At 41.8% G+C, this 27,604-nt stretch overlaps 1 protein-coding gene across 13 annotated transcripts in view; it reads right to left on the reverse strand.

Moving 5' to 3' along the window:
• FAM13C (family with sequence similarity 13 member C) overlaps positions 1-27,604 on the reverse strand; it is a 136,445-nt gene that overhangs the window by 73,392 nt on the left and 35,449 nt on the right. For all 13 annotated transcript variants that reach the window (XM_061405027.1, XM_061405022.1, XM_061405026.1 and 10 more), the window contains one exon: positions 5,040-5,158. In XM_061405027.1, the coding sequence (XP_061261011.1) occupies positions 5,040-5,158 (119 nt within the window). The remainder of the gene's footprint in view (positions 1-5,039; positions 5,159-27,604) is intronic.

Here is a 27,604-nt window from a genome sequence, read left to right on the forward strand (position 1 = left end):
GATGCGAAGAGCTGACGCACTGGAAAAGACCCTCATGCTGAGAAAGATTGAAAGCAGGAGGAGAAGAGGGCAACAGAAGATGAGATGGTTGGATGGCATCACCAGCTCAATGGATGTGAGTTTGAGCAAACTCCAGGAGATAGTGAAAGACAGGAAAGCCTGGCATGCTGCAGTCCGTGGGGTCACAAAGAATTGAACCGGATTTAGCAACCGAACAACACAAATGTTTTAAAACAGTCTAGAAGCCAATTATATGTCCACATTAGATACACTTGCAGGACACCAAATTTGAGATCTCAGATGTGGGACATTATACCACTAAGGAATAAAATAGAAAGATGGGGGGAGATGCTGAATAGGAGGAAGGATGCAAAGAAAGAGGATAGAATGGGCTAAGTCAATATCTGAAGTTGGCTCTGTTGAGGGCATTCAGAAGAACAAGCAAACTTGGAGGCAGGAAGAGATTAAGACGGTGAGTCTAAACCTTTTGGGTGGTCATGGGTAGCATATGAGATTCTCATAAATGCTTTAGGGATTTCCCCTGGAAAAATAAACCTAAGGAGTAAGAATAAAGCTGCCCACCAAGATATCTGTATGTTTGTTCCTTGTTTTCCTCCCCTTGTTACCTTACATGGCAAAAGGGATTCTGTAGGAGTCCTTAAGTTAAGGAACTTGACATGGAGTGATTACAGTGAGTTATCTCAGTGGATCCAATCTAATCACATGAATCCTTAAAATCAGAAGCCCTCTCCTGCCCAAAGCTGTAACAGAGAACAACCTGTCCCCACACCGGATCTATTCTTTTAGCTCTGAACTTTGTGCTCTGTCGTCTGTGTTCAGTCATGCTTGCTCTGCACCTTTTTGTAAAACAATGTTTCCCACAGCCGGAAATATAACATGGTAGCCCATTCTCAAGGCTCTGACCTTTAAAGGTTTAACACTTTTCCATTCACACACAGAGAAAAAAGAGAATAACCTTTGTCCTGTTGTAGGTTTATAGGAACATTGTAATTAGACCTACATAGACAGCTGCAAGAACAAACAATCCCGGCACCAAATGGTTTGCAACAACCAACCATACCACCATGCCTCCTAGGCACAAACCTGTGACTTACAGCAACACAAATTTATAATCTTATGCTTCTGTAAGGACAGATGGCCACCATGGGTCCCACTGGGATAAAATAAACGTGTGAGCAGGCTTGCCTTCCTTTCAGACAAGAAGCCGGAATCTTAGTTGGGTAAGATGGTTCTTTGGGATACAAGTCCACCATCTTCTCAGCCCACTGGCTTTCTGAACAAAATCGCTATTTCTTGCCCTAACAACTCATCTCTTGATTTACTGGCCTGTCGTGAGATGAGGACTAGGAGCTTGAACTCAATCACAGTTAGAGGAAAACATGGAAGAATGCTCAGAGAGATGCAAAGTTTCTTGCTATGAAAATGGAAGAAGAGGCCACTTGCCAAGCAATGTGGGCAGCCTCTGGAAATGGGAAGAGGCAAGGAAATGGATCAGTTCTCCCCTAGCATCTCCAGAAAGGAATGTAAGCCTGCTGACAATGTTTGTTTTATCCCAGTGGGATCCATGTTGGCCATCTGTCCTTATAGAACCATAAGATTATAAATTTGTGTTGTTGTAAGCCACAGGTTTGTGGTCATTCGTTACAGTAGCAACAGAAAACCAATATACATAAAGGCAATCAAAATTTGGCAAAAACATTCACAGACCTCCTTGATGCTCATCCATAGACATAGATAAAGACTCCTTGCACTAGAAAGAGCTGAACAACATGATCTCAGAGCTGAAGGTAAAACTATTTCTCTTTGGCACATGTGAGAAGATCAATACTATCCCATGACACAGTCAGCTTCAAAATTGCACCTGTACAAGGAAGGACTCATTCTCTGGACACTAACTACCCTTATGAGGCTCACTTAAATCACATGTGAACCCCTGACAACTCCTTGCTGCAGACTGATCTTTCTTCTCTTTCTCAAAGTGTTCGTTATGCTAAGAACATGCTCCTCCCCAACCTCCATCCCCAAGAAGACGGCATTTTACACCTGCTGAGATTTAGCCTGGCTTATTCCCTCACTTTGAGCCAGAATGAGCCCTGAAGTATCTTGTTACACTATCATGTCTCTATCAAGATCTTACTGAGCATGATATGCCTGGACCAGGCCATATGCTGGCTTAAAACAGAAGAGGAAGGTTATCAGGAAAGTGAGCTACCTGACTCAAAGTTGTTTTTAGCCTCAGATCTCATTTCATCTCATCAAATTTCACAATCCCTGTAATATTTTGAGATGTTTTTTTAAGTCCCATTAGAATGATCCTTGGAGAAGGCAGTGGCAGCCCACTCCAATACTCTTGCCTGGAAAATCCCATGGACAGAGGAGCCTGGTAGACTGCAGTCCATGGGGTCGCTAAGAGTCAGACATGACTGAGCGACTTCACTTTCACTTTTCACTTTCATGCATTGGAGAAGGAAATGGCAACCCACTCCAGTATTCTTGCCTGGAGAATCCCAGGGATGGCAGAGCCTGGTGGGCTGCCGTCTATGGGGTTGCAAAGAGTCGGACACGACTGACGCGACTTAGCAGCATCAGCAGCAGAATGATCCTGGGTGACGCCACCATGGTTGTGACAAATAACTCTGTAGTTTAAAGTTACCATACCAATCTAAATACTAAACCTAATACGCCAGACATAACTGGCTTCACAGCTCCTGATCTGCAACTTGACACCAGATCCTGTGATTGTCAACGCTGATGCATAGACAATTCTGGAATGCTGCTAGATGAGAAAGCAAAGTGGAACTTGGACGTTAGAAAGGAAAAAGAATAAAAGAACAACAAAATATTTGGGGTCCCATGGAGATTTGCTGATGTGTAGAGGAAGACAGACCAGATCTGTTTCTGCAAGAAGTGGTCACTCTGTTGGGGAGACTATCTTGACTCAACAAGGAAGGCTGCCCAGTGACCAAAGTATCTGGCTCCTTTTTCTGACATGCAGAAGAGGTCTAGGAACCTCCTAAAATGTTACACAAACTTATGTGTATATGTGCATCTCTTATTTTCTGAATTAAAGTGCCATAGATCTGAGAATCCAAATGAACTGTAACTTCCCATTCCCAAGTATAAGAGGGGCTAGCCTGTATGTTTCCTCATGAGGACTGCTCTAATTCAACACTCTTAGTTCTTACTAATTATAAGTGAATAATCCCCACCATAGAATCCTATTATATTTGACTTGCCCTCTGATAGCAGCAATAATACCACTTACCCTTTCCACTGTAGATGGGATAGAAAGTGGTCTTAATTTTACCAAACATCTGGCATCTTTGAGAAGGTGAATTACTAACCTCATTTTCCCCATCGGCCTCTGTGGAATATTCATCCCAAAGGGCACCATGCATGCCACACAAATATGAGTGTGTATTTTGTTTGTTGTTTTCATTTTGTCTGTTGTGTGTTTTGCTGTGTCTTTTTTTTTTTTTTTACAATTTTGAAATATGCATAGGAATAGAGTTGGCCTTATTATTCCTGAGAGAGGCAGTCACTGGTCTAGTGGGATAAGACAGGGTCACTGTCTAAACTGGCTGTAAAACAGCTTTGCTATAATAAGGTTTCCAATAGGAGGGTGAGTATTCTGATCAGCAGAGAAACGACGGGACTGAGTCTCACCCAATCCAAGGTCAGATAAGAATAAACAGACAAGAGATGGCAACCAGCAAAGAAGGTGAGAAAAGATATCCAAGAATCCAACCAGATAATAGATCACCTTAATTTTAGGATCTCTATCAACCATCTGAGGCATTATGATTCTAAATTTAGTATGCTGAATATTTAAAAACACAATTTTACTATATATAAAATAGATAACTAATAAGGACCTACTGTAGAGCACAGGGAACTTTTCACAATTCTCTGTAATGACCTACGTGAGAAAAGAATCTAAAAAGAATGGAAATAGGTATACTAATTCCCTTTGCTGTAGAGCAGAAAATAACACAACATTGTAAATCAACTACAGTCTAATAAAAATTAATTTTAAAAAAAGCACAATTTCATAGTACAGCCAATCTTGCCTGTTGTTGATTCATTTAGACTCTGCTGCCTCAGAAAAAATTTTGAAAGGTCATGCCAGAAGCCCAGCCCTCCCTTTCTCCCAAGAGCTATGATTACACTGCACACAAGATCCTACAAAGACAGCTGGCACGACTGGTGGCTGAATTCTTTCTTCTGTTTACTTCCAGAAGAGACTTTCCATAGACAGCTGCAAGGCCAGGCTCCCATCTGAATGCCATGTCAGCCTTGCTGCAGTCAGCCTCCACCCATGTTCTTGCCCTGGACCCAGGAGTTGTCTCCTGCAGGTCTAGGAGACCAGAGAGGCCAGCCCAGGGCCACTTCAGGGCTTAGAGACATCTCTTGGATCAGCAAAGAAGCCACACCTGCTATGCTGCAATCAGACATTCGTAGGTTCAAATTCTGGTTCAGCCTTTTTCACTTGTAATATCAGGCAAGTGCCTTAATGTCTCAGCCTCAGGGTCCTTCTCCATAAAATGAGGCTAAGAGTATCCACTTTCTGGGGAAGGCTGCTGCTGCTGCTAAGTCACATCAGGGAAGGGACGAGAGCTAAATGACAGAATATATGAGAAGCAATTGGCTTGATGCCTACACTATTATTACTAATTACCATGATCACAGAAGAAACGCTAATCATCTCTAGCATGGAAAGAAAGAGGACAAAATGATACCAGCATTTCTCTTTCTCAGGGCAGGAAGGTCTGTACTCTTCTCTGAGCCTTAAGGCTGATTATGTTCTGACTGAAGGGAGAGAAAGTAGGTTATTTATATTTCTCTTAGACTCAATGATTCTCCTTCTAGGCCCCATTACAGAGTTTCTCTGACTTCATAGTGATGCCAATGAAAGTGAGAAAGCCTTGCCTCTTGCGTGGGGGTAGCAAGCACAGGTGCTCCCATGTCTGGGAAAGGAACCCCAGGCCCATTGCAACTTCTGACAACAAAGGGCCCACCTTGGTTGAACTTGCACAGTTTCCTGGCACCTGGAGGTGGGGTTGTGTGCACTCTCCTGAGCCGGTGTTCCTGGTTTCCCTTGACACTCCGACTGGCTGGATACCACATGCTCTGTCTCCTGCAAGAGAAACAGGAAAGGGAGATGAACCGGCAGCAGCCAACAGTTCCACAGGGTTCTCCGGTGGGGGCTGGGTCACAGAGCAGGGCAGCAAGCCATAGAAAATACACACACTGATGACTGTGGGGAAGAGGGCTGATGAGTAATTCAAAACTTAAGAAGGCTCTTTCTATCTGGCAGTTGCTGCCAGATTACAAAATAAAGAGGTTTCCCTGATGGTCCAGGGGTTGACTCTGCACTTCCAAGGCAGGGGGTGCAGGTTCAACCCTTGGTCAGGGAACTAAGATTCTACATGTAGTGCAACCAAAAAAATTCCAGATACAGAATAAGGAAAAAGTAATAATAAAAACCTAAATTTTACAAACATTAAAAATATTATAGGGCTTCCCTGTGGCTCAGTGGTAAAGGAGCCACCTGCCAATGTAGGTGACATGAGTTTGATCCCTGATCTGGTAGGATTCCACATGCCACAGAGCAACTAAGCCCATGCGCCACAACTGAGCCTGTGTCTAGAGCCCAGGAGCCGCAACTAGGGAGCCCGTGTGCTGCAATGAAGCCCACGCTCTGCAATAAGAGAAGCCACCACAGTGAGAAGCCTGCGCACCACTAGAGAGTAGTCGGCAATCACCGTAAACAGAGAAAGGGCCACGCAGCAACAAAGAGCCAGCACAGCCAAAAATAAATAAAATTATGAAAAAACTATAGACCAGTATCTAATAAGTATTGAAGTGTATTATAAAGAGTATTTAATTTATTTCTGCACAAAGACAGAAATATAGATCAATGGAACAAAACAGAAAGCCCAGAGATAAACCCATGCACCTATGGACACCTTATCTTTGACAAAGGAGGCAAGAATATACAATGAATTAAAGACAATCTCTTTAACAAGTGGTGCTGGGAAAACTGGTCAACCACTTGTAAAAGAATGAAACTAGAACACTTTCTAATACCATACACAAATTTAAACTCAAAATGGATTAAAGATCTCAACGTAAGACCAGAAACTATAAAACTCCTAGAAGAGAACATAGGCAAAACACTCTCTGACATACATCACAGCAGGATCCTCTATGACCCACCTCCCAGAATATTGGAAATAAAAGCAAAAATAAACAAACGGGACCTAATTAAAATTAAAAGCTTCTGCACATCAAAAGAAACTATAAGCAAGGTGAAAAGACAGCCTTCAGAATGGGAGAAAATAATAGCAAATGAAGCAACTGACAAACAACTAATCTCAAAAATATACAAGCAACTCCTACAGCTCAACTCCAGAAAAATAAACGACCCAATCAAAAAATGGGCCAAAGAACTAAATAGACATTTCTCCAAAGAAGACATACAGATGGCTAACAAACACATGAAAAGATGCTCAACATCACTTATTATCAGAGAAATGCAAATCAAAACCACAATGAGGTACCATTTCATGCCAGTCAGAATGGCTGTGATCCAAAAGTCTACAAGCAATAAATGCTGGAAAGGGTGTGGAGAAAAGGGAACTCTCTTACACTGTTGGTGGGAATGCAAACTAGTACAGCCACTATGGAGAACAGTGTGGAGATTCCTTAAAAAACTGGAAATAGAACTGCCTTATGACCCAGCAATCCCACCACTGGGCATACACACCAAGGAAACCAGAATCGAAAGAGACACGTGTACCCCAATGTTCATCGCAGCACTGTTTACAATAGCCAGGACATGGAAGCAACCTAGATGTCCATCAGCAGATGAATGGATAAGAAAGCTATGGTACATATACACAATGGAGTATTACTCAGCTATTAAAAAGAACGCATTTGAATCAGTTCTAATGAGGTGGATGAAACTGGAGCCTATTATACAGAGTGAAGTAAGCCAGAAAGAAAAACACCAATACAGTATACTAACACATATATATGGAATTTAGAAAGATGGTAACGATAACCCTGTATGCGAGACAGCAAAAAAGACACAGATGTATAGAACAGTCTTTTGGACTCTGTGGGAGAGGGCGAGGGTAGGATGATTTGGGAGAATGGCATTGAAACATGTATAATATAAGAAACGAATCACCAGTCCAGGTTCGATGCAGGATACAGGATGCTTGGGGCTGGTGCACTGGGACGACCCAGAGGGATGGAATGGGGAGGGAGGTGGGAGGGGGTTCAGGATGGGGAGCATGTGTATACCTGTGGCGGATTCATGTTGATGTATGGCAAAACCAATACAATATTGTAAAGTAATTAGCCTCCAATTAAAATAAATAAAATTTTTAAAATACATTAATTTTATATAAGAAAGAAAAAAATTATAGAAGAGTATTTAATGAATAAATAGATTTGAAAATATAATCTCCAGAATATTTATAGCATAGGCTCAATTTTGCCAAATCAAATATATGTATAAATGTATACACACACACACACACAAATACACATACATATAAAATTGAGACCAAGTAAACCAAAATCTTAACAATGACTAACATTAAGATGTCATTTTTTTTTCTTTAGGGTGCTCATCTACATTCATTAAAATAATGATGCATTATTCTTATAAAGAAATTTAAGTGACTCTGATAACTAAGGGACAGATAATTTTTATAAATTCCAAATCCTAAGTATGCTTAGTATCCCTCTCCTCCCCACTCTCTCCCCCTCTCTCTGTCTCTCTCTCTCTCACACACACACACACACACACCCCTGTCTATACTTCACCCAAAGAAATCACTAGATTGGCCGCATCATCCTATGATGAACTCTACTAATTAATTTAGGAAAACTAACAGAAGTCAAGTCTAGAGAGTATCATAAACATTCCCAAGTTAGAATGAATCTGTATTCAGTACAAAGCCACACATACCCAAAATGAAAGACTTACATGCGTTCAGCAATTGAAACACTATAGTGTTTGAGCCATGCCAAATCTCTGACAAACTTTCCTTAGGATAAAATAGCCCTTCTTTACATGAAAAATGAAATACACAAACCAAAATCAGAAATTCAGAAAATGCAGACGGCTACTGTCATCCAGTCAAAATACTCATGTGATACAGTGAATCAGGCTCTGACTGTGCAGTATATTGTGGTGACAGCACAGACCAATTTCCACTCTTACGGGTACAGGTTGAACTCAGTGTAAGTGCCAGTTTGTGAGGCATCTCAGAAAGCATTTTTCTAAAATACGAGAATAGTTTGGCAGGGCTATTTGCCAAGTAGTCATCACAAACTTCTAAAGCAAAACCATAGGAATGCTTTCCTATAAGAGGGGTAAAATGGGAAGTAGGAGCAGAGCTGAGAAAGAGAAATGAATTAGAAACACCAAGATCCTTTAGTTTCAGTTTTCTAAGCGCCCAGCGTCAGGCAAGAAGACACACCACATGCAAGGTTGCCATTCATGTCTGATATTTCCTTAGACATAGTGGCTGCCTGCAAAAACTTCTACAGCTACTTGAATACTGCTCAAGTTTCCCCAAACAATGGTTTTCAAGTGAGATAGCTCTGCTTGCATGTATGTGACGTATGTGTCCTTAGACAAATTACATCCATTATCTGGACCTTGTTTCCCTTGTCTGTACAATGGAGATAACATTCCAAGCTCATGAGGGTATTGAACAAGATGCTATTTTACTGCTTGCCAACTGGAGGCATACCATGGAATGGGAGCTACTCATGATGATAATTATAATCCTTTTATAAAAATTCCTCCCACGCTCAATATTCTGCAACTAGTGTTAAGGAAATACTTGGAGACTTAGCCCAAATGAGCTCAGCGAAAGCAAACTATTTTTGTGTTGGGATGCACGTTTCAGGTTTCTATACTAATAATATTATTTTAAACACTGTATTTAGAAACCACCCTATTTGGAGACCTAATGATAAGGCCCTTCTAATTTCTAAACAATTTAAAACAGAAATTTCAATTTTATTAAAATTTAACCCTTTTAAGAAACAGTAGGTTTTTGTTTTTCCCAAAAAGAGTGTTTTATCTCATCCTTTGAACTCACAGAGGCCAAAAAGGGTTTCAGGCCACACATTGCAGGACTCCTATGGATTTTACAAGCAAAAGCAAGATAAATAAATGGGACTACGTCAAAACTAAAAAGCTTTTGTACGGCAAAGACAGCGATCAATAAAACCAAAAGGCAGCCTACTGAACAGGAAAAGATAATTGCAAATCATGTATCTGATAAAAGGCTAATATGCAAAATATACAAAGAATCCACACAACTCATAACAAACAGAAATCTGATTAAGAAATGGGAAGAGGGCCCGAGTAGATACTTTTCATCAAGGAAGGCATACAGATGGTCAACGGACACATGAAAAGAGCTCAACATCACTAATCATCAGGGAAATGAAAATCAAAACCACAAGGAGATGTCATCTCACACCTATCAGAATGTCTTTCTGATAATAACCAACAAATAATTATTGGTGAGGATACTGAGAAAAGGAAACCCTCATGCACTGTTGGTGCGAATGCAAACTGGGACAGCCACTATGGAAAACAGCATGGAGTTTTCTCAAAAAATTAAAAACAGAACTACCATATGACCCAGTGATTTCACATCTGGGTATTTATCCATAGAAAACAAAAATACTAATTGAAAAGATATATGCACCCTTATGGGCTTTCCAGGCAGTACTAGTGGAAAACAACCCACCTGCCAATGCAGGAGATATAAGAAATGTGGGCTTGATCCCTGGGTCAGGAAGATCCGCTGGAGGAGGGCATGGCAACCCACTCCAGTATTCTTGCCTGAAGAATCCCGTGGACAGAGGAGCCTGGCGGGCCATATAGTACACAGGGTGGCAAAGAGTCAGACATGACTGAAGTTACTTAGCCTGCACACACACATACACGCACCCTTATGATCACTGCAGCAAACAGCCAAGATATAAAAACAATCTGTGTCCATCAACAGAAGAAGGGAAGGAAAAAAGAGAATCGTATAAACACATACGGGCATATTGAATATATTACTCAGTCATAAGAAAAGAATGAAATCTTGCCATCTGCAACAACTTGGGTGAACCAAGAGGGCATTATGCTAAGTCAGAAAGAGAAAGACATAAGAAATAAGTCAGAAAGACAAACACCATATGATTTCACTAATATATGGAATCTAGAAAACAAAACAAACAAACAAGCAAAACAAAACAGAAACATACATATGGATGCAGAGAATAAACTGATGGGCAGGGGACTGTGCAATACAAGTGAAGGGGATTTAAGAGCTATTAACTTCCAGTTGCCAACAAAGGTCTGTCTAGTCAAGGCTATGGTTTTTCCAGTGGTCATGTATGGATGTGAGAGTTGGACTGTGAAGAAAGCTGAGCGCCAAAGAATTGATGCTTTTGAACTGTGGTGTTGGAGAAGACTCTTGAGAGTCCCTTGGACTGCAAGGAGATCCAACCAGTCCATTCAAAAGGAGATTAGTCCTGGATGTTCTTTGGAAGAACTGATGCTGAAGCTGAAACTCCAACACTGGCCACCTCATGTGAAGAGTTGACTCATCGGAAAAGACTCTGATGCTGGGAGGGATTGGGGGCAGGAGGAGAAGGGGATGACAGAGGATGAGATGGCTGGATGGCATCACTGACTCGATGGACATGAGTCTGAGTGAACTCCAGGAGTTGGTGATGGACAGGGAGGCCTGGCATGCTGCGATTCATGGGATCGCAAAGAGTCGGACATGACTGAGCGACTGAACTGAACTGAACTGAATATCCAAAATAAAAAGAACTCATATAACTCAAAAACAACAACAACAAAAACTCCAACAATCCAAGTTAAAAACAACTGTGTGTGTGAAAGTTGCTCAGTCGTGTCTGACTCTGCTATTCCATGGACTATACAGTCCATGGAATTCTCCAGACCAGAATACTGGAGTGGGTAGCCTTTCCCTTCTCCAAGGGATCTTCCCAACCCAGGGATTGAACCCAGGTTTCCCGCATTGCAGGCGGATTCTTTACCAGCTGAGCCACAAGGGAAGCCCAATAATACCGGAATGGGTAGCCTATCCCTTCTCCAGAAGATCTTTTCGACCTAGGAATCGAACCAGGGTCTGCTGCATAAAATCATCAAATACTGTATGATTTTACTTTATATGTGGAATCTAAAAATGAATGAACAAACAAAACTCATAGACACAAAGAACAGATCAATGGTTATCAGAGGGGAAAGGGGCTGGAGGTGGGCAAAAATGGTGAAGTTGTATGGTGATGGGTGGAAAACCAGACTTACTGTAACAATCACTTTTGTAGTATATGCCAAAATCTATTATGTTATACTCTGAGACTAGTGTGTTATGTACCAAATTTACCTCAACTGAAAAAAGATTTATTTATAGTGCAAGATGCCTTGATGGTTTTTAGTAGTCTGACTTGTGCCTAGTTAGATTTTGATGTGCTGTTGATCAAAAATCTCTGGATTTCTTCTCCTATTGCCCCAAGTTCACCTGTGGTTTATGCTATGAATGTTTACCTGGTAGTTTTGTGAGTCCCCTAATGGCTGCCATCTTGCTTCATTTAGATTGAGGAGTATCTATTATTTTCCCTTGAAATAATCCTCTCTAATTCAAGCAGATTTACCTGCTTCTAGCTGCCTGTGCACACTGTTCCTGAAACCTTAAGTCTCACCCTGAAAACCTAGAGTCTCTCACAATTCAATTTTCTGCCTACAAGAATTAGGTCAAATGAACTCAAAGAGCTCAGAATGCAAAAGAAGCAGAGTTCTACCAGAAGCAGAGTGGCCCAAGAGCCAGCAAACCAAGAGGGCTCTGGTGGAACCTTCATCTGCATCTAGGAACTGTTCCTGCAATCTTCAGCACCTGTCTTCAGGTCCCATCTTGTCGCCATTATTCAATGACAAAACTAAAATAACTCAGTAACAAGTGTGATGTCTTTTATCCAAGGGAATACAGCCTCTGAATTGGGAGAGTAAAGGGCCTCATGAACAGTGGAACACTCTTTCCAAAGGATTCTGGGCAAGCAAGAGTTTTAGGACTTCCCTTATGGCTCAGATGGTAAAGCATCTGTCTACAATTCAGGAGACCCGGGTTTGATCCCTGGGTTGGGAAGATCCCCTGGAGAAGGAAATGGCAATCCACTCCAGTACTCTTGCCTGGAAAATCCCATGGACAGAGGAGCCTGGTAGGCTACAGTCCATGGGGTCGCAAAGAGTCAGACATGACTGAGCGACTTCACTTCAAGAGTTTTACAGAGTGTTTGAAATGGCAACGAGGAGGGAGAGCATGATGGGTTAGGAGGACAGGAATTCCTTATAAGATTGGTGGGTCATATTTTCATGGGTAAGATAAAGGTAAAGCTGAGTTAGAGGCCTGTGATTGGTTTGTGCTGTTTCCTTGACAACTGTTTGCTGTAAATGTAGGCTGAAAGGTTTAGATTTGTGAAGAGGCTGGGCGTCTGGAACACCTCCAATCTTCGGGTCCCATTAGACAAAGTAACTATCACTGTAGACCCAAGACATATTCCATGCATATCAGCATGAACACAGTTACATTCAACAGGTGTAAGGTCTAGAGAGCAAACAAGAGTATCAGGGCGAGTCACCAGACATTTGGGTCCTCAGTGGTGTTCATTTTTGCTCCTCTGAAGCATGTGGATAAAGAACACAGGACTCCAAAGTGAGAGAGATTCACAAAGACCAGAAGGTCCTCCTTTAATGAGCTTAAAAGTGGCTGGATTAACCAGCTGCTAGAGAGGCAGGGTGTCCTGCAGGCCCCAAATCCAAGCGTCTCACTCCAGAGAGCTTCATGCCTGCTCCTGTCCCACTGAGGAGTGAGGCCTTGTACAAGCTCCCAACTCACTCAAACCAACTGCAACATGTCACTGAGTCTACAGAAGACCTCAAACAGGAAGAAGCTCAGAAGAAAGCAGAGGGCACACTCTGGACCTCATCACTCTGCTTTGGTCCCTAGCAGCACAGGATCTCAAACCACTGCACCTAGGCCCTAAAAACTGCTTACATGACCTCTGAACCAGCCTGACCCCTCAAGGCATTTGAACCTTCTGACCTGACCATTAAAACTCCTAGGATTCAGGAACAGGCCACCTCTTCAGCATTACGGACTTCCTGGGTTTCTGACTCCAGCTGATCCTTGAATAATGCAGGAGTTAGGGGTGCCTGAGTATACACTCCCAGTCAAAAATCTGCATATTCTCAACTCTGCCTCAAGAACCAAGGAATAGATAAGTGACTCACTCACAAGCAAGAAGCTGAAACCACCTGGAGAGAAACAGGACTTGAACCCTTCTTCTTTTGATTCCACATGTTGTGATCTCTAGTCAACACAAACTTTTCCCCACACTTAGTTCATTTAAAGATCTGTAAAATGAAAATACAGGTACCATACTTTTTTAAAATCTGCATATAAGTGGCCTCCCACAGTTCCAACCCATGTTAACCAAGGGTCACCTATACATTCACTTTCCATTCCAATATGTGGCTTCTATCAGGCACCACATTCTGTGTCCTCCCTAATTCTTGCCCTCAGGGAGCTCATAGTCTGGTGGTGGCAACGGTGGTGTTGGTGGCCACACACAGGCTATTGCAGTACAGTGTGATAGTATGAGCAATGCTACACTGCTGCTGCTGCTGCTAAGTCGCTTCAGTCCTGTCCGACTCTGTGTGACCCCATAGACGGCAGCCCACCAGGCTCCCCGTCCCTGGGATTCTCCAGGCAAGAACACTAGAGTGGGTTGCCATTTCCTTCTCCAATGCATGAAAATGAAAAGTGAAAGTGAAGTCGCTCAGTCGTGTCCGACTCCTAGCAACCCCATGGACTGCAGCTTACCAGGCCCCTCCGTCCATGGGATTTTCCAGGCAAGAGTACTGGAGTGGGTTGCCATTGCCTTCTCCACTAGGATAAAGCTATGTGTGAGATGCTCTGGGAACATGCAGAAAGGACACGAGACCCAGTTCATGGGAGAAGCATCACTGAAGTGGTCTAAGAATGAAGCAGAGATGGGGAGACAGAATGTACCAAGGCAAACAGGTGTCAGTGAGGGACCAGCATGTTTGAGGAACTCAGGGCCATTGGCTATGTTAGGGTTGGAGTCAAATATAAGTGAGGAGGTGACCAACAAGGTGAGCAGGGCACAGGAAGAGGCCAGATCATATGAGCCCTACAAGAGTTTGGACTTTATTCTGAAGTCAATGGTAAGTCACTGAAAATTGTAAGTAAGACCTGTTTAGATTTGCACTGGAGAAAAACCATCTGGGGCCTGTCAGGCAAGTGGATTAGAAGGTAAGGAGAGACAGTGAAAGAAAGGAGGACAGCTGGATCATCAGGGTACCCCAGGTAAGACATGATTGTCACTTGGCATTACAGAGGTGGCAGTCAGAATGAAGAAAGGCTGACTGGTTTAAAAGATATTAAACAGGTGACTGACAGGATGTAGGTGAATGAGAAAGAGAAGGGACTGAAAATGATGTCAAATCTCTAGCTTGGAAAAATGGGATGACTAATACTGCTGCTTCCTCAGATGGAGGCAGGGAGAGAAAGAATGTTATGGAAGAGTTGGGTGTCGTGCCCGGGTAGCATCAAGGTGGCAATGATAACTATATGGGCTGGGGTCCTAGAGGCACATCAGGGCCAGGAATATATATTTGGAAATAAGCATGAAGGTGACCAAAACTACAAGTGGTATAATTCCATTCAATATGTGAAGGGAGAGAAGAAAAAACCTGGAAGAGAACCTTGAGAAACACCAGCATTTATGGGACTGCTGATATATCATTAAATTAAAAATTAGGCTGCCAAGCAGTGTATACAATAAGAGCCCATGGGAGGGACTGCCCTAAGTGGTCTCATGGTTAGGACTCTGCACTTTCACTGCTGAGGGCACAGGTTTAACCTCTGGTCAGGGAAGTAACCAAACTGATCATATGATCACCAGACTGACAACACATGGTCCACTGGAGAAGGGAATGGCAAACCACTTTAGTATTCTTGCCTTGAGAACCCCATGAACAGTAAGAAAAGGAAAAAAGGTAGGTAACTGAAAGATGAACTCCCCAGGTCGGTAGGTGCCCAATATGCTACTGGAGATCAGTGGAGAAATAACTCCAGAAAGAATAGAGAGACAGAGCTAAAGCAAAAACAACACCCAGTTGTGGATCTGACTGGTAATGGAAGCAAGGCCGGATGTGTAAAGAGCAATATTGCATAGGAACCTGGAATGTTAGGTCCATGAATCAAGGCAAATTGGAAGTGGTCAAACAGGAGATGGCAACAGAGAACGCCGACATTTTAGGAATCAGTGAACTAAAATGGACTGGAATGGGTGAATTTAACTCAGATGACCATTATATCTACTACTGTGGGCAAGAATCCCTTAGAAGAAATGGAGTAGCCATCAGAGTCAACAAAAGAGTCCAAAATGCAGTACTTGGATGCAATCTCAAAAACGACCGAATGATCTCTGTTCATTTCCAAGGTAAACCATTCAATATCATAGCAATGCAAGTCTATGCCCCAACCAGCAATGCTGAAGAAACTGAAGTTGAACAGTTCTATGAAGACCTACAAGACCTTCTAAAACTAACACCCAAAAAAGATGCCCTTTTCATTATAGGGGACTGGAATGCAAAGGTAGGAAGTCAAGAGATACCTGGAACAAGAGGCAAATTTGGCCTTGGAGTACAAAATGAAGCAGGACAAAGGCTAACAGAGTTTTGCCAGGAGACCACACTGGTCATAGCAAATGTCCTATTCCATCAACACAAGAGAAGACTCTACTCATGGATATCATCAGATGGTCAACACCGAAATCAGATTGATTATATTCCTTGCAGCCAAAGATGGAGAACCTCTATACAGTCAGCAAAAACAAGACTGGGAGCTGACTGTGGCTCAGATCATGAACTCCTTATTGCCAAATTCAGACTGAAATTGAAGAAAGTAGGGAAAACCACTAGACCATTCAGGTATGACCTAAATCAAATCCCTTATAATTATACAGTGGAAGTGACAAACCGATTCAAAGGATTAGATCATATAGACAGAGTGCCTGAAGAACTGTGGACGGAGGTTTGTGTCATTGTACAGGAGGCAGTGATCAAGACCATCCCCATGAAAAAGAAATGCAAAAATGCAAAATGGTTGTCTGAGGAGGGTTACAAATAGCTGAGAAAAGAAGAGACGCTAAAGGCAAAGGAAAAAAGGAAAGATATACCCATTTGAATGTGGAGTTACAAAGAATAGCAACAAGAGATAAGAATGGTATGGGGAGGGAGGAGGGAGGAGGGTTCAGGATGGGGAACACATGTATACCTGTGGTGGATTCATTTTGATATTTGGCAAAACTAATACAATTATATAAAGTTTAAAAATAAAATAAAATTAAAAAAAAAAAAAGAAAGCCTATAATGTATGCAAAGAAATAGAGGAAAACAATAGAATGGGAAAGACTAGAGATCTCTTCAAGAACATCAGAGATTCCAAGGGAACATTTCATACAAAGATGGACACAATAAAGAACAGAAATGGTATGGAACTAACAGAAGCAGAAGATATTAAGAAGAGCTGGCAGGAATACACAGAAGAACTATACAAAAAAGATCTTCATGACTCAGATAACCACGATGGTGTGATCACTCACCTACAGCCAGACATCCTGGAATGTGAAGTCCAGTGGGCCTTAGGAAGCATCATTAGGAACAAAGCTAGTGGAGGTGATGGAATCCCAGTTTAGCTAGTTCAACTCCTACAAGATGATGCTGTTAAAGTGCTGCACTCAATATGCCAGCAAATTTGGAAAACACAAGCAGTGGCCACAGGACTGGAAAAGGTCAGTTTTCATTCCATTCCAAAGAAAGGCAAAGCCAAAGAATGTTTAAACCACTGCACAATTGCATTCATTTCACATGCTAGCAAAGTAATGCTCAAAATTCTCCAAGCCAGGCTTCAACAGTACGTGAACTGAGAACTTCCAGATGTTGAAGCTGGATTTAGAAAAGGCAGAGGAACCAGAGATCAAATTGCCAACATTCGCTGGATCATCAAAAAATCAACAGAGCTCCAGAAAAACATCTACTTCTGCTTTATTGACTACGCCAAAGCCTTTGACTGTGTGGATAACAATAAATTGTGGAACATTCTTAAAGAGATGGGAGTACCAGACCACCTGACCTGTCTCCTGAGAAATAATGCATGCAGGTCAAGAAGCAACAGTTAGAACTGTACATGGAACAACAGACTGGTTCCAAATCAGGAAAAGAGTAATTTAAGGCTGTATATTGTCACCCTGCTTATTTAACTTATGTGCAGAGTACATCATGAGAAATGCCAGACTGTATGAAGCACAAGCTGGAATCAAGATGGCTGGGAGAAATATCAATAACCTCAGATATGCCAATGATACCACCCGTATGGCAGAAAGCAAAGAGGAAATAAAGAGCCTCTTGATGAAAGTGAAAGAGGAAAGTGAAAAAGTTGGCTTAAAATTCAACATTCAGAAAACTAAGATCATGGCATCTGGTCCCAACACTTCATGGCAAATAGATGGGGAAACAATGGAAGCAGTGAGAGACTTTATTTTCTTGGGCTCCAACATCACTGCAGATGGTGACTGCAGCCATGAAATTAAAAGACGCTTACTCCTTGGAAGAAAAGTTTATGACCAACCTATGGAGCATATTTAAAAAACAGAGATATTATTTTACTAACAAAGGGTCCATCTAGTCAAAGCTATGGTTTTTCCAGTAGTCATGTATAGATGTGAGAGTTGGACTATAAAGAAAGCTGAGCACTGAAGAATTAATGCTTTCAAACTGTGGTGTTGGAGAAGACTCTTGAGAGTCCCTTGGACTGCAAGGAGATCCAAAAGGAAATCAGTCCTGAATATTCATTGGAAGGACTGATGCTGAAGCGGAAACTCCAGTACTTTGGCCACCTCATGTGAAGAACTAACTGAATGGAAAAGACCCTGATGCTGGAAAAGATTGAAGGCAGGAGGAAGAGGGGACATTAGAGGATGAGATGGTTGGATGGCACCGCTGACTCTATGGACATGAGTCTGAGCAACCTCCAGGAGTTGGTGATGCACAGGGAAGCCTGGCATGCTGCAGCCCATGGGGTCACAGATTCGGACATGACTGAGCGACTGAACTGAACTGACTGACGGACAGGGAACTAAGATTCCACAGGTGTTGCCTAAACAAAGAAACAAAAAACCCTAAGAGCCCATAGAAAAGGTGGAGGAGAAGATCAAATACGTGTGTATATATTTATTTTTTTTAATATGGGACATGCTAATTTATACTCTATGTTTTTAAATTGTTTTATGAGTGTGTATTGTTTCAATAATTTAAAATAAGAATATTTCATTTTACAGATTTTTAAGAGACAGGCAGATGGGAAGGAAACTGCCAAGAAGATCAAGTAAGAGAAATGGGAAGAAAATGCAGAGAGAAGGAGGCTTATCATCTAAATCCACTTTTGCCTTATTTTTCTGTAATGGTCCATGATTTTAACACTGTAAGGAAAATCAGGGTAAGGCAATAAAAGAAACAATCAATATTAGTAAAAGTGCACTTAATCATATGACTTCTGTCTGAAAATGTTATAATGTTCTTTAAAATAGATGCCACTGTTTCTTACCGTCTAGGTATGTTAAATTTTAATAAAGACATACAATTTCCATCAGCAAGGTATCAAAAATCATGCCTGAACGGGGCAACAGGAGTAGTGAGTCAGCACCTATACATATGGTGACACAAGCATAAGCCTTCTTGCTAGAACCTGGTCATACTCACAATGCAGAGATACGAAAGAAAGGCATGATGGTGCCTTCCTCAAGTCTACGCTCTCTTCACTGCCCCACTGCCTCTCTAGCCTATGCCAGAAGCTAGTCAGACACAACTGAAGTGACTTAGCAGCAGCAGCAGTGCGTCATTCTGACTTTAAAAGATGACTATCATTTTAAGAATCAGTTCTAATTGCTGTGATTTGAATATAAATTAAATATTGATGCATATTTTAAATCATCTCCCTTAAGTTTTAAACTCCTTTAGATGCCTCTTTCTTACTATAGAAAATTTCCTTCCCAGGAAAAAACCTTTTATTCCCCTTTTAACAGACAAAGTGAACAGCCTGTTGATATGGAAACTCTACCATGTTATTTTCTGAAATTATGTAACTATGTCTGTTATTCTTTGCTTCCAAATATCCCCCAGTGCTTCATTTCACAAGCTCCCTTGTTTATTTTATTTAGTTTAGCAAGAATCAAATTATTCTTCTATTCCCAGAGCAGTCATGAGAAAAATCCAAAATTATGATCACAAAAATGACCCCAGCTCCTCAAGCTTCCCCACTAATGTCAAGAACAAAGAAAAGTTAGGGATCCTCAAACTCAGAAAAAGTTTCATATTCAATGGTGGCAAAGGAAGCCTTCCTATTCTTATTATTAATAAACTCGTTCCTTGATAGCTACTTACTCAAATAGTACTTACTCTATAGTGCCATGGGTAGGTCTAGCCATGGGACCATAGTCAAACACAAAGCAGATTTTCACTCAGAAAAACAACAACAGCGGAAAAAAAAAAAGAGAGAGAGAGAGAAAGAGAGAGAGAGAGGAGGAGGAGGAGGAAGGAAAAAAAGAGAAGAAGAACGTTCTAGCTTTTGCAAAGTCAACACAGATTTCTCCCCATTTCCGACTTTGTATTGTAACAACAGATGATCAAACCAATAAGCCTAAGGGTACCACAAGACACACGGTATCTTCTGAGAAGATCCCTCTGTGCCCTGAGGGATACCAACTCATATCTTTTGTCCTCTCAATGCAGTACTTCATTCCCGGCATGTTTGCCTTATTCCCATCTTATTTATATCCTGTCTTAGTCCGTTCAGGCTGATGTAACACAAATACCATACACTGAGTAGCTTAAACAACAGAGATTTATTTCTCACTGTTCTGGAGGCTGGAAAGTCCAAGAGGCCAGCCAGTTGGGTTTCTAGTGAGGGCCCCCTCCCTGGTTTACAGATGGAAGCCTTCTTGCTGTGTCCTTTAATGGCAGAGAGAGGGGAAGCAAACCCTCTCATCTCTTCTTCAGTTCAGTTCCATTCAGTCACTCAGTCGTGTCCAACTCTTTGAGACCCCATGAATCACAGCACGCCAGGCCTCCCTGTCTATCACCAACTCCCAGAGTTCACCCACACTCATGTGCATCGAATCGGTGATGCCATCCAGCCATCTCATCCTCTGTCGTCCCCTTCTCCTCCTGCCCCCAATCCCTCCCAGCATCAGGGTCTTTTCCAATGAGTCAACTCTTCGCATAAGGTGGCCAAAGTATTGGAGTTTCAGCCTCAGCATCAGTCCTTCCAATGAACACCCAGGACTGGTCTCTTTTAGGATAGACTGGTTGGATCTCCTTGCAGTCCAAGGTACTCTCAAGAGTCTTCTCCAAAACCACAGATCAAAAGCATCAATTCTTCGGCGCTCAGCTTTCTTCACAGTCCAACTCTCACATCCATACATGACCACTGGAAAAACCATAGCCTTGACTAGACGGACCTTTTACAAGGGCACTAATCCATCTCCCAAAAGCTCCAACTCCAATTTTTATCACGTTAGAGACTAGGGCTTCAACGTACACATTTGGGAGGTATACACATATGCAATCCATGCCATATCCCAAGGATCCTGAGTGGTCCCCCTTCAATCCTGTGTCCTCTGTTGACTTTAGGCCACATCAACAGCCCTGTCTCTCTCCTTCTGGACTCTTCTCTGTAAGTTTAATGCTGTATGGTCTTGTTTCACAATATATGCAGAATCTCTGTGCTTAGCTTATGCTCCTCAAGTTAAAATGTAAGCAAGCACCCCAATGGCGGATGTCTGTGTCTCGCATTTTTTTCAGTCTCTCAAAGTGTTCCAGCACCATACAAAATATTTATTGATTCACTTACTCAGTCATAACATGTCCACCAAGCACCAGATTCTGAGGATCACTCTTTTGCAAATTTGGGAACTCTAAACATACACACACACACACACACACACACACGCACATTTCTGCAACATAGAAAAACTAAATATTTGTACTGAAATGCCAGTGTCTCATTGCTTGCATGCTCATTCATCTCTGTAACTGGAATGAGGCTAAGAGAGTTTGGCCTAGGGAAGGGCCTTGAATGGCTGTTTTACTGAATAAATAAGAAAACTGTCAAACACTAACAGCAGCTTGCATTTTCAGTATGTAAACTTCTCAAACTGTTTTCCCATCCATTAGCATGACTTATCAAGTATTTTTCCTTAAATAAGGGCATCTAAGTACTTGGAAAGAGTTTCACACATTATTATTATAATGTTTATAATAATGTTGTAATATTATAACCATTATAATTCTATCTGCATCATTATTATGTCTATAACAGTTTTTCATAGCTGATGGTCATGTCAAATTCAACCCAGAACTTTTCTTACAAATTCTGAACAAATGAAAACTTTAGATCTTCCTATAGAACACTGAACTGCTATCCAACTACTGAACAAAACAGCATTGGGCAAAAGTGTTTCACAGCTTTCAGCATAGGGCACTAAGCACAGTCTTGTATTAATAAGGAAATAGGTGTCTTTCGTCCTGTTGAAATAGTCATGGAGGACTTTTAGGAAAGTCTAATTGTTCTCACAATATGTGGAAGAGTTAACAGGAAGGACCATTATGTCATTCCAATATTCTCCTTTTAAAGACTTTGTGGAAGCATCAGATCTCGCCCATATTTAAAACATGTGGTTCACTTATAGACTTCTTTTTTTCTTTTAAGGGAGGTTGTAGAAGGCAGTGGAAGGAAAAAAAAATAATGCTACCTCAGAAACCAGAAATGCCTGGATGGATTTTAATTTCACAGAAATTTATTTTAAAAAGCATTTTATAGCTGGAATTAAAATAAACTAAAGTGAAAATGAAATACTATATACTACACTAAACTCAAATTTAAAATAACAGCAGTAAGAAAATAAATCTCCATAAGAAAATTATTTTAAGACAGCTAAAGAGAACAGACACATCCAAAACAGTGGTATGTTGTGAATATCTAACATCCACTTGCATTATGCCTTCTGGTCCACTTATGGACAAAAGAAGCCAAGTCTTGGACAGTAGCTTTGCTGGGTAATACTCCAGATACCAGACTTTAGGGGCTCCCATAAAGGAGCAAAGTATTAGCTCCTGCTTAGAAATCTCCACCTACAACATTAGTACAAACCAAGACCAACTCTCTACAACCAAGGCTTGGCTTATCAAAGGCCCCACTAGCAGTCTCTATGTCTAATTTCTCAATGAACTTAGACGGATAAACTAGGACTGTTATTTCTAAGTCTTTTAGCAGCCACAGTAGAACATGTAAAGTTTTTGCTTCAAAGGAGGGGTCCATTTAGAAAGAATGTTTCCTTCTGCTCAATGAGATCAGATGACACATGTGCACTGACCTGAATAGTTCAAGTATTTCATGAAAAAGTTTTTATGTGGACCTGGGAAAAGTCAAAGGATCTGTTAGACCCAAATATTTACTGTGGTACAACTCATGCTGAGGAAGTTTTTAATTTGAAAGCCCAGCAATTATCTGGAATGAAGAAAGAGCTTAAACCCAGAACATATAAACTCAAAAGCATTTGGAGCATCTGGCCTCAACAAACCTAAAAGTCATAGCTCCACATTTGTTTCCATAGAACTTCAAGATACAGGAAACCCTGAAGGGAGACAGGGTTCTACCAACTGAATGATGATGATAACTAAAAAACTGCCTAAGAAGCAATTCTATAAACCAGGTCACATCACTTCCTTAGGTTAAAGCATCTATCAGCTCTCCACTGCCTGCACTGTGCTTCTTCACCTGGATCAAATTCCCCAGGATAGGAAAGGCAGGTATTAGGTGCTTTGCAGGGGGATGCAAACCCACAGATATATGTTGGAATAAAAGCTCCTTTATGAGCTCATTCTCCATAATATCACACAGAGGTTATCAATAAATACTTGTTGAATAATGAGCTATTAACATGTTGTAGCTTCTTGGGACATCAAATTTAAGTGAAGATTTAGGGATAAAAAACCCTGCTTCCATAAAAGCCACTGAAGACTTTTTCAGATGACATGCATTTACCAGTCAGGATTCTTTAATTTGATTTAGTCAAAGAATTAATTTCTTGGGAAGCTCGCCAAATAACCCAAAGGACTGGAGAACCAGATGTGGGGCTACAAAGCCAAAACTGTGTTCAAAACTGGTTCAACATGGACAACATCTGCCACCACTGAACATCCCCAGTGCTGCTGACCTTAAGACCATTACATTACTACTTTATTTTTTTAAGGAAAAAAGTAGATAAAGCAGCTTATTGAGGGACTTCCCTGGTGGTCCAATGGTTAAGAATCCACTTGCCAATGCAGAGGACATGGGTTTAATCCCTAGTCTGGGAAGATCCCACATGCAGCAGAGCAACTAAGCCTGTGTGGCACAACCACTGAGCCTATCTGTAACCACTGAAGCTCACGTGCCTAGAGCCTGTGCTCCGCAACAAAAGACGCCACTGCAAGGAGATGCCTTGGGACTGGAGGTGGAGTGTAGCCCCTGGTCGCCGCACCTAGAGAAAGTCTACATGCCTCAGTGAAGACCCAGCTCAGCCAAAGATAAGTAAATACTTTAAAAAAAAAAAAAAAAAAAAACAGCTTATTGAACTGCGTCACAACACTGATTGTCAGGATCGCCCAGATCTCAGCACCACTAAATGTTGTGAATTTCTGGACTGATGAAGAGCAATGGATTATACGGCATGCAACACTTACCCACATACCAGCAATGGGCACCACCACAGCCCAGTTCTCACCTCCTGTTACATCGGCCTCCACTGCATGTTTTGCCCATGTCCTAGCTGAAAGGGAGGCTGGAAAAGCAAATACTGGCATTTTCAGCTCCGAGGGTGGGAAAAAAATCCTGCTTTTTTTCTCTCCAGGGAGAAATTCTCCAAGCCCAAGAACACAGTTCAGATGCTGGGCAGCCAAGATAGAATGACAAATATCCCCTGCAGGGAGATTTCAAAGAAACGCCCTCTTATGGGAAAAAATATCAGTCTCTTCTGAAGGACTCAGAAAGATAGAAATATATTTGTAAAGCACCAGAACGGGAGAACTCCTTAGGCCAGAATCTGGGGCCCTTACAATCCAGCCGCTACAAACTGTGCCTCTCTTCATTTCCAACACCCCACCCTTCACACATCCATGGCCAGGGGTGACAAATGGGGCAACAGCTCAGCATCACTCAGGTCTCCACTCACAGTGTGTTCCCTCAACTCAGACTGCATGCAACCCCATCTTTGTGATCCTGTGTACACACTGCTCCCCTGTTGAAGGTGGAGATCTCCACTCAGTATCTGAACAAAAAGCCGAATTGACAACCTGCCAAGCATGGGAGAACTGCACTCTTAGCAGACTCTTCCCCCGAGCAGCGCAGGGAGAGCTGGTCTTGTGCAGGGTGTGGAGATCCTTTAAGTTTAAGGGTTGGGAAACTTCCAGCGGCTGGAATGTGAAGGCATTAGTTGATCTCTAGGTGCAAAAGCAAAGCTGTAGAGAGAAGAGTTGACCAGCTCATTTGAAAAGAGCCACTGCTGACTGGCTTTATAACTAGGTGTGTTAGTGGGGTGCGGGGGCTGCTGTCACTGATCAGTTAGCTTCCCGAAGCATGAATGACTATTGTTATCGATCAGTTTAAACAAATCTAAAAACAGGTTCTGATGGTTACCAGTAACCATGGTCACACTCAGTCTTCCAAAAAGGATAGGAACTTTTTATTCCATTACAACAATGTATTAGGATATAAGAACCATACCCAGAGCTGACATTCTAGTATTTATTGAGATTTTACTATGTACCAGGCATCCCAGTAAGTATTTTACGGGATTATCTCACTTAATCCTTGAACAGCCTTATCAGCAGAGGATACCACTTCACTTATGGGCAAACTTAAGGGGCTTCCTGGGACCCAAGTCACTTCATGGGAAATACATGGGAAAACAGTGGAAACAGTGTCCGACTTTATTTTGGAGGGCTCCAAAATCACTGCAGATGGTGACTGCAGCCATGAAATTAAAAGACGCTTACTCCTTGGAAGAAAAGTTATGACCAACCTAGATAGCATATTGAAAAGCAGAGACATAACTTTGCCAACAAAGGTCCGTCTAGTCAAGGCTATGGTTTTTCCTGTGGTCATGTATAGATGTGAGAGTTGGACTGTGAAGAAGGCTGAGCGCCGAAGAATTGAGGCTTTTGAACTGTGGTGTTGGAGAAGACTCTTGAGAGTCCCTTGGACTGCAAGGAGATCCAACCAGTCCATTCTGAAGGAGATCAGCCCTGGGATTTCTTTGGAAGGAATGATGCTAAAGCTGAAACTCCAGTACTTTGGCCACCTCATGCGAAGAGTTGACTCATTGGAAAAGACTCTGATGCTGGGAGGGATTGAGGGCAGGAGGAGAAGGGGATGACAGAGGATGAGATGGCTGGATGGCATCGCTGACTCGATGGATGTGAGTCTGAGTGAACTCTAGGAGTTGGTGATGGACAGGGAGGCCTGGCGTGCTGCGATTCATGGGGTCGCAAAGAGTCGGACACAACTGAACGACTGAACTGAACTGGGACCCAAGTACAAACAGAGAGAGGTTGTGCTCTCACCCAGGGCACTATAGAGATCCCACTGGCTCCTGTCAACCTCTCCCTAGTAACAACGCATTTGCCTCAAGCAAAGCAGTCCACAATTACTCTGGTCCAGGGCCTTCCCCACAGAGGCACCTTAATGCCCACCACTAAGGAAGAAAGAGAGGGTCATGCATCATCTGTTCACAGCCTGATCTGAAGGTCAAAAGCTCTGCCTCTTGCCGTCTACCCACGGCCATGGTGGATGATAAGCCAGCACCCAGTACAAAGTGTCAGCAACATCTGTGATGTTAAGAAAGCCTGGCTTGGGAATTCCCTGGTGGTCCAGTGGTTAGGAGTTGGAGCCTCTACTGTATATTTTTAATTTTAAAACTTAAAGCTTGAAGATTATATATTCTACCTGGTTTCTAATTATTTTAGAGCCAATTTTCCACCTCTGATGTGACTATTAAGCCTAAAAGAGGGGTCATCAACGTGCCTCAGCTTCCCCAAGGTGGCAAGGTTCCAGGAACCCAAAATCAGACAGCAACATCTACTTGCAGGAAAGTGGCAGCTGATTGTCTTGCCACTCTGCTCGTGCGCTTGCATGCAAACAAGATGGCCCCAGTGACACAGGATGGCCTAAGGAAAGCATTCCCGCACCGCCTGAAAAAATTAAGTCATAGGAAACATACCAACCAGCATCCAAACCAGAGCACTCACCCGACAAAGGGCCCTCTCATTAATGACGAAAATATGCCACTAAAATATCTCTATTTCTTTCCCATCACTCCTCAGTAAGGGCCCGGAAATCCCTCTGCAATTGATTCTTTTATTAAAAATTATATAGTCTTCTTATTCCAACAAGTAAGAAGAATGTTGGAGCTCTCCTTTTCTTGAGCCCAATCAGGTCTTATCCTCCAAGGCCCTCAACCCATTAAAAATCTGCAGCAACCTATTTGCTGTGCATATTGATGGGCCCAAATGTGGTTAATCCACTCTTCAATCAATAAAAAATATAAATAAATTTTAATATAATCATCAGTAATACCATTCAGTCAATCATACCATTTCTGGAACCTTGAGCAAGTTACTTAGCTTCTCTGTGCCTCAGTTTCCTCTTATGTAAAAAGGAATAAGAGTACCAGCACCTCACAGGTTGTTACAAGAAATAAAAGAATTATTATATAAACATATTACTTATTGTATTCTAAATATCATATAAATATTATATATAAATTTATTATTATGATAAAGCACTTACAATCAGGCTGTGCCCATGGTGATTCTAGTTTAATAACACAGGGTTGTACCAGTTATAATGGCCATCATTAAAAAGTCCACAAATAATAAATGCTGGAGACAGTGTGGAGAAATGGGAACCCTACTGCACTGTTGGTAGGAATATAAATTGGTATAGCCACTATGGAAGACAGTATGAGGATTCCTCAAGAAACTAAAAATAGAGCTAGCTACCATATGATCCAATAATCCCATTCCTGGGCATATATCCAAACAAAATTACAAGTCGAAAAGATACATGAACCCCTATGTTCCTAGCAGCACCATCTGCAATAGCCAAGACCTGAAAACAACCGAAGTGTCTATCAACAGATGAATGAATAAAGATGTGAGATATACATATGTATGTATGTGTGTATATATGTATATATACATACACAACCACAGACCCGATGGAGTATTACTCGGTCATCAAAAAGAATGAAATAATGCCATTTGCAGGAACATGGATGGACTCAGAAATTATCACATGAAGTGAGATAAGTCAGAAAGAGAAAGACAAATTCCATATGA

The sequence above is a fragment of the Bos javanicus genome, chromosome 28 (genome assembly GCF_032452875.1).
Source record: "Bos javanicus breed banteng chromosome 28, ARS-OSU_banteng_1.0, whole genome shotgun sequence".
In the NCBI taxonomy this organism is placed as follows: domain Eukaryota; kingdom Metazoa; phylum Chordata; class Mammalia; order Artiodactyla; family Bovidae; genus Bos; species Bos javanicus.